Source organism: Populus euphratica, unplaced genomic scaffold (genome assembly GCF_000495115.2).
Source record: "Populus euphratica unplaced genomic scaffold, PopEup_1.0 scaffold314.1, whole genome shotgun sequence".
Classification (NCBI taxonomy): Eukaryota; Viridiplantae; Streptophyta; class Magnoliopsida; order Malpighiales; family Salicaceae; genus Populus; species Populus euphratica.
Window position 1 is genome coordinate 79598 of NW_011500200.1, and position 8075 is coordinate 87672.

An 8075-nucleotide genomic window follows, 5' to 3' on the forward strand; every position below is an offset into this window, starting at 1 on the left:
TCACTTGTTCCAAAAGTTAATGTTGAGCACTTGAACAACGTAATCAAGAGAACCTTTCAAATATTATTGTTCGATAATAATGAAAACACAGCTGATAGGATGAACCACATCGAAAGCCATGGAATTGCTCTGACGTGAATAACATGGGTACAAAGATGATTATATCTCTTTCACAATAATTAAACAACGAAGCAGAGCAGATGCATGGCAGAAAAGACGATTTATATATCCGAAACCAGAACCACGATTATTATTTTCCTCTCAGGTTGGCAAGCACAATAATACGGGTACAAGGAGAAAACTTGAAGAAACTAGGGTTGCAAAAGAATACATTTGAACAAATTGCTATCTTACGGCTTTTGGCAAACAGCTACAAAAATCAAGTTCTTCTGGCAAACTATTTACAACTGAAAAGATGAGGATGATAAATAAACCAAACTGGAGAAGAAACAAGGAAGAGAAAGAATCCTGTGTTGAAGGGACATGTTTTCTCCCTAAAATCTCAATTTGGGCCGAATGGTTGCTACGTCATTAACATTTGTTACTTACTTGTTTGACCACTGAAATTCAATTTCCAAATTCCTTGAGGGTCCACTCTTGCTTTGTGGCAACAGGGTGTATTCCCCAGCTACTGCTCCAAGCATGACAACCCGATCAATCTGGATTGTTACTTTTCCGAAAGAACTCTGTTGTTTGATCAAAAGAGATAGGTTACATGACAATATGAAGGGGGAAAGATATCTCTGATAAAACGTGGAAGCATCGAAATTACTTCTTTGGATTTTTTTCTCACAAAAACAAAATCGAAAATCATTTCATTTACCTTCCCCATTTTACTCTTATTTTTGCATGAGATGTGAAGCTTTTGGCCTTTTGGAGGACTCTCGAAGGACCATGAAAAGCTCTCATCAAACTCCGGATTGGGACCAGTTGATACGACCTGAAAAACTCGCAAAGATTTTTCATTTTGAGAAGTTGAAATGGCAATTTCTAGAGAAAAAAAAAATAGGGGGAGAATTTTTTTTACATGAAAAATAGTGTGTTGTGGCCAGAATTAGTTGTGAGCAAACAGTTTGTTTGGTCGGTTTTTGCTTTATTTGGTTCAGCTTTTGAAAAAACAGAACCGAACCAAACTGGATTTATGAAAAATGAATTGAACTGAAAATTTTCAGTTTAATTTTCTAATTTGAAATTTTTTGATTTCAAGGTTTGAAAGAAAGAAAAAGTTCAAGGTTTGAAAGAAAGAAAAAGGAATTCAGTTCGTTTGGTTTTCAAACTAACCCAAAATGAAAAACAAATAACAAACCAAATTATGACGATTCAGCTCAGTTTTTCAGTTTGAACTGAACAGAGCACACCCCTAGTCTGAATAAATGAATTGGATAATGCAATTATGTAAACTAACTGTTGTTTTATTTTTTTCATTGAAAATAACTGAAAATTGGAGAAATAAACATGGCAAAACAATAAACAAGATGATTGATTCATCTTACCTTGGTTTGCCTTGGCGGTGTACTTCCAAGTGTAATCTTGCAATAAACACTAGGGTTCCCCACCGACTGCTTCATGTTGTTTCCACGCTTGATAATAACAACGAGTGTCCCTGGCAAACACTGCAGCAGAAATTCAGCCTTCTCCTGAAATCGAGGTGGGCCAGACTGAATCAAGTATTGCAACAAGGGGATTGCATCTGCAGCAGCAATAGATTGAGCTCTTGAAACTTCAGCTGGGCATGCTGACCAAGCTTGCCTAAGAAGAAAAAGCGCATCCAAGGCAGCTTCTTGAGTTGCTTCCGATCCTGTCTTGAGAGATGTAACCAGATGGGGTATGCTGAGTGTTGCAGGCTCGGTGGCTCTCAACCTTGGGAAGTTGCTAAAAAGGGCATTCAGAGCTTTGAGATACTCCTCATTCACGGTCCCAGTGGCCCATAAATCCTTTTCAATAGCAGCTGCAAGACCACACAGAAAGTCATCTAGGTAAAAGTAAAAACAAAATAACATCCCTGCAGGAAAATTCACCCCAGTAGCAATTGACAGACAAAGTATGACACACCCAATCCTAAAGCCAATAGGTAAGCTAATTTCCAAATACTGACGAACCTAGCCGCTGGCCAGGATTGCTCCACCTTATCACATCTTACAAGAAAAGAACAATAAATGGCCATGTTGCTTGAATAAAGAAATGGTTACTACATGAGGAAATATTTTCACTAACGTACAGAAGTTAATGTTCATCTCCTCTGGTTCAACATGGCTTTAGGTAACCATCAGAATGTTACTATTATTGCTGAATAAATTATAAATTAGTCTCTCTAGTTCTGCAAAATGAATTACAGTCTCTAGTTTCGAAAACTAATTAATTAGCCCCTTGACCAATGTACACCATACTTAATTTAATATTACTTTGTTTCAAAAAATATTTTCTTTTCTCATCAATCTTTCCATATTATCTACTACCTTTTTTTTCCTTTTTCTAAAAAAAAAGGACAAGAAAATGAAATGGACAAAAAAGATTAAGTTACAAATAGATATAAAACATACTAATTGATTACTTTTTGAAACTAGAGGGACTAATTTATCATTTACACTTATTTTGCTTAATGGTATAGAGAATAGTAAGTAGTTACACAATCTGATTCAACGTTACATGTGATCTATCAACAGTTACTGTAAGAGTTTGATAAGTTAGCTCACTTCAGATATCTGCTCTGTTTCACCAGTCAAAATATGAACTAGAAAGGAAATTCATTTGACCCAATTAGATCCTTTACCGCTTCTATTCAAATTCTGCATCTGCTTTTACTTTACTGAGAAGATCTATTCGATTTTTGTTTACTTAAATTAAGCTGCATACTTGGCCTGAAGGAAGTCATCTAAGAGCTTTATCAGAGATTATGTTAACTAAATGTTAGAAAAAAATTCCAAACAACAAACCACAGAGTAATACTAGAAAGAAAAATTGTCATTACAAAATCAATAGATACAAACTGTGCACAGGGAGATGAGAAACTTACCGGTTATGGCTCTGACTGTTTCACTGGACGCATACTCTTGAATGGTGTGATTGGAGAAGAGCAGTTTAACAAACATTGCAGCCTGGACAGATGTATCGGGATCACTTGAACCAATTACATCCAATACAACTTGAACACCACCAGCCTCTGCAACAGCTCTTTTATTGGATCGGCTATACATGACCAGGTTTTGCAAAGCACATATTGCTACTACTTTCATTTCTTCTGTAGGTTGCTCTTCAAGCACATTGACTAGAGCACGACAAGCTGACACAGCATCAGTACTTCGAGCCAGGCCCTCATTCTGGAATAGATCACCAAGTGCCAAAGTTGCCAATAATCTTGCCTGCTGTGCTTGAGTTTGGGGATCCAAGAGGTATTGTGACAATGGCAAGATTGCAGATTTAGTAATTTTTGATTCTCTGATTTTCACATTGTTAAGTAGTACTTCAAGCAACCTTGCAGCTGTTTCCTCGCACTGATGGCTTCTGAGAAGTTCCAAAAGAGCCTCTATGGCACCGCTTTCAGCCATAGCTTCAGCACTAGTTCCATCATCACTTTCTAACACCAAAAGAGCATTCAATGCACCAACCACAGTGCTTTCTAAGCCAGAACGGAGCAACCTTACCAAGACAGCTACTGGAACTTCCAAATAAAATTCAGAACTAAACTGTAAAATGCTAGCCAAAACAGAAGCAGCAGATTCCCACAAGGCATGGGGAAGAGAAGGATCAGCTTGCAATATAACTTTGGACAACTCACTCACACCACCCTCTTTTGCAATTTCATTTGGCCATATTAGTGCAATGCTAACAAGAGCCTTTACAGCTCTCTGCTGCAAGATGTGTATGCCAGAACCAAGAACCCGTATAAGGGGACCAATTACTTGCTGTGTCACTGGATCCTTCTGAAGATGTTCTCCCATGAGCAGATGAGAGAGCAGCTCAGCAGCCAGCTGTTGCACTGCCGGGGCTGGAGAATCAAGCAAGGGGATAAGTGGCTCGATAGTTTGGTGAGAGGTAAGGGTATAATCTGCACGGCACTGTGGATGTTCCAGAATATTAACTAGAACCTGTAAAGCACTATGTTGTCCATCAGGCCCAAATTCTGGTCTCGTCAGCTGCAGGAAAAGGGGCTCAACCACTTTTGCAGCAGAAGGCCCCTTGGCAATGCTAGCATTGTTGGTCAATATTCTGAGCAATTCTGCAAATGCTGCACCGAGAAAATCTGGTGCTTCATGAAGGATATCAAGTATGCTTTCAATTACTCCAGCTTTTACCATTTCCATTTTACAAGCAGGCCTGTCTTTCCCCAACTTCACAAGTGCTCTGGAGATAGCCTCATGAAGCATGTAGTTCCTACCATAGAGAAGGCCAACAAGAGGAATAACTGCTCCATGTGCAGCAACTAGTTCTGCCAGTTGTTCATCATCAACAAGTTTATCCAATGCACAGACAACTGAATACTGAGCAGGACTGAACTCAGTTACAAGGAGAGAGACCAAAGGCTCAACACAGCGAGCTGCAGCCATTGTAGACCTGATTCTTGTATTTCCAAACAAAACACCACACAACTCTGCAGCATCCCCCTTCAGCTCCATTGAGCAATTTGACGAGAGGATCCTGCAAAGTACATCCACTGCATTCATTTCAACATCAGCAACTGCAAGGGCTCTTGATGGGTTTTCACTCAATAACCTCACCAATGCAGCTATAGCAGCATGCTGCTCTTTCTCTAGACCAGTATTAAGAATTTCCACCAAGGGTTGGACAGCTTGTCGGGCAGTGTCTGCATTCCTGATGTGATCAGCAGAAAACAAGCTTTCCAATGCTTTAGCAGCACTATACCTTGCAGCTCTTCCACCCAGGCGCAGGACAGCAACAAGTTGACTGACAGCACCAAAAGCAGCTTCATGTCTCCGAATCTCAGCACTATTAAATAGGATCCCTAACAGATCAGTTGCAGCTTCCTCGGTTGCATCTTGTGGACCAAGTGAAAGATACTTAGTCAGGGCCTCCAAAACCCCTGATTCAACCATAACAGTCTTATTTGGTGGACAGTCTTTTGCAAGCTGATTTAGAAGTCCTAATGCTAGAAAAGGTGCCCCAGGACGATCTGGAATTGGTTTGAGTAGATCAACAAGAGCAGGTATTGCTTTGCGAGATGTAGCACCAACTCTAATGTCTTCAACTCTGAATAACCTCTCTAGGGCAACTTGGTCAGGATAACGCACTAAAGCAAACAGCTCAGACAATTCCAGAAGATCAGATATATCACCATCAGCACAGCCAAGTAAGGAGATAAGACCACCTGCTGCCCCAGAATTTGCAACAGACAGAAGAGTTCCCCTACTACCATTACACACTAGGCTGGCTATTGCCTGTGCAGCAAAATATCTGTCTGCATATTCCTCTGACTTCAACAAATTTGCAAGTACTGGTATAGATTTCATGGTTGCATGTGCACGTATGATGTCTCTATCTTGAAACAGAATGGCTAGCAGTAGAGCACAAATCCATATGCTGCTGTCTTCACTAAAATCACTCTGCACAGGTGAACACAGAGAAGCAACAAAGATTAACAACAATCAGAATGCAGAAAAGATTTCGCTGCTGCGTAGCATGTGAAATATGATAATGTTTTTTCTTTCTTTTATGTAAATCTCACAATTCTTCTACCTCCAAAGTCCAGACTAGGGATGCAAATGAGCAAAGCCTCTTGAAGCTTACCTTGTTATAGGCTCATTCAAGCTCATTCGTTAAAATTAACAAGTCAAGCTCGAGGTTATTTTGAAACTCATGTTAATACAGCCACATTTGATTTAGATGAAGCTCAGCTTGTTCATAATCATGTTATAAAGCTTATCGGGCCACATCATCCAAAGGCTTGCATGTAGATTCATTAAAATTCATAAACAAGCATGTATTTAATAAGCAAATCTTAGTTCAGCTAAATAATTAACGTACATAAAATAAGAATTATTATATTATCAAATCTAATCAAACTTATTTCTGACATGAGATACATGAGTTTGAGTTTCTTTAAAAAAAAAATAATGTGTTCACTTCATTGAATGATTTTTCATGATGAATCCAAGGTCAAGGTAAGCTTGTTTACTTGCTTATTTATTTATCAATCTACTAAGTCAAACTCAAACCAACACAAGGAGAAAAGCTTGAGCTTCAAGTCTTAGGCTGGCCACAAGCACAAGCACAAGCCAAGCCTGAAATTTGCTAAAATTAGATGAACTCTAAATATATCAAAGCTTGGCTAGGCTCATTTGCAGCATTAATCTAAGAGAAATCAAGATTTTCATTGATATTGAGAGCTTATGGCACGAGACACTGTAATACCTTCAGTTTACGGTGGGCAAAAAGTTATACCTGACTGTAGTGCGAAAAACAACTGGAGATTCTGTTGGTGAGGACTTCAACTGCTCCGGCCTCCATTATAACAATTTTACTTTTCTCATCATGGCAGGCAAGAACCGAAAGTAGCCAAACAGCCAAGTTATAACCATAAATTACTGCTGTTCCTTTATGAGATTCACCATTCTCACCTTCTTTAGCATATCTGTGGATGCTAATGACCTCCTTGTCATCATCAACCAGGTCTTCTGAAGGAGAAGCATCTGCAGAACAAAGCATTGTAACAAGTGACTGAATAAGATGACTACATGAATTTGATTGGTTAAGATCTTCCACCACTCTTTGATGACTAACTTTCGCAGCACAAATAAGAAGTGCAGCTCCTCCAATTTTGACCTTTGGGTTTGTGGAATTGATCACCCTTCTAGCCACTGAAGGTATACATCCAGAGGCACAAGCAACTGCCTCTCCTAAAACAAAAGGTTGATCTCGGCAAAGTCTCGATAATATTTCAATAGCCTTATCCTGCAACAAGGGTGTTGCATCTGCAATCAACAAAACTATTGGGGTTATGCGTTTTGGAAATTCAGCTAAAACTGCCCACGCTGGTTTGATGTGTCCGCTAGTCCCTTCTGACCTTGACAGAATAGCAAGTGCAGCTAGGGCCTCTGATGTGGGAACAGATCCACCACTTGCAGATTCTAGAAAAGAAACTAATGCAAGTACTGTTCCTGCACGATTGACACAATCAGTTATGGAATTATCGATTCTACGAGAATGAAGGAGACGAGCAATTGCTGCTGCTGCATGGGTCTTCCCAGAAATTGTTCCTTCACGCAAAACCCTAGTCGCTGGCACAATAATTTCATCTGGAATTGCTTTTTCTGAAACTTCACCATCCAAAATAAGATTTGCAAGAGCACATGTTGCCTGTTCAGCTACTTCCAAAGTCAATGAGTTAGCAAGTGCAATTAAAGGAGACAATGCATCACGACCAACAGCAGCCACTTCCCGGTTCTCTTTAATTGAAAGAAATACTGAAGCAAGGCAATGAGATGACTCTGCTAAGATGTTTTCTGATTCAACATTTAGCAACTTCATCACTGACCAAAGTGTTTTAACAGCAATGCTGCTTTCACGTAAATCCTTTCTGGTTTCAAAAATCCCAGCCAAAGCAGAGGCAGACTTGGCCTGAGTCTCTTCTTTAGTAGAGCTCAATATCTTAATCATTGTCTCAATCGCGTCATTTGCAGCACTGCCATCCCGTAGTACATCACTCAAGGGAACCACAGAAAGCATACTTCTTAGAGCATCCAGGACATACACTTTTGATTCAGGTAGATCACTGGTTAACAATGCAGTGAGCTGACTAATAGTTGCTGTATCGGATTTATGGATCAAATGATTTAAAGTCTTTGCTGCAATTTCTTTCCCATTGGGACTCCCATTCTTCAGTAGCCATAATAATGCAGGAACAGCATCAGCACTTTCAACACATGCACGTATATCTTCACTGTGATTGCATAAGTTCCTAAGGATTGTAGCAGAATCTTCCTTGGCTTTTGCAGATCCTGTCTCTAGAATTTGGACAAGGGGAGGTATACCACCAGCAGCAGTGATGGCCCACTTGCTTTCGTCGTTTTCATTAGATAGAAGGCAAAGCAATGCCACTGCACATTCCTGCCGCTGGTCCA

General features: G+C 39.8%; 1 protein-coding gene across 3 annotated transcripts in view; it reads right to left on the reverse strand.

Moving 5' to 3' along the window:
* Positions 1–205: 205 nt before the first annotated feature.
* Positions 206–8075, reverse strand: part of LOC105111864 (uncharacterized) — an 11436-nt gene continuing 3566 nt past the window's right edge. For all 3 annotated transcript variants that reach the window (XM_011007332.1, XM_011007331.1, XM_011007330.1), the window contains exons 5-9: positions 6397–8061; positions 3014–5558; positions 1494–1948; positions 824–940; positions 206–686 (exon numbers count right to left, since the gene is read on the reverse strand). In XM_011007332.1, coding sequence (XP_011005634.1) covers positions 546–686; positions 824–940; positions 1494–1948; positions 3014–5558; positions 6397–8061 — 4923 coding nt within the window. In that variant the 3' untranslated portion in view covers positions 206–545. The remainder of the gene's footprint in view (positions 687–823; positions 941–1493; positions 1949–3013; positions 5559–6396; positions 8062–8075) is intronic.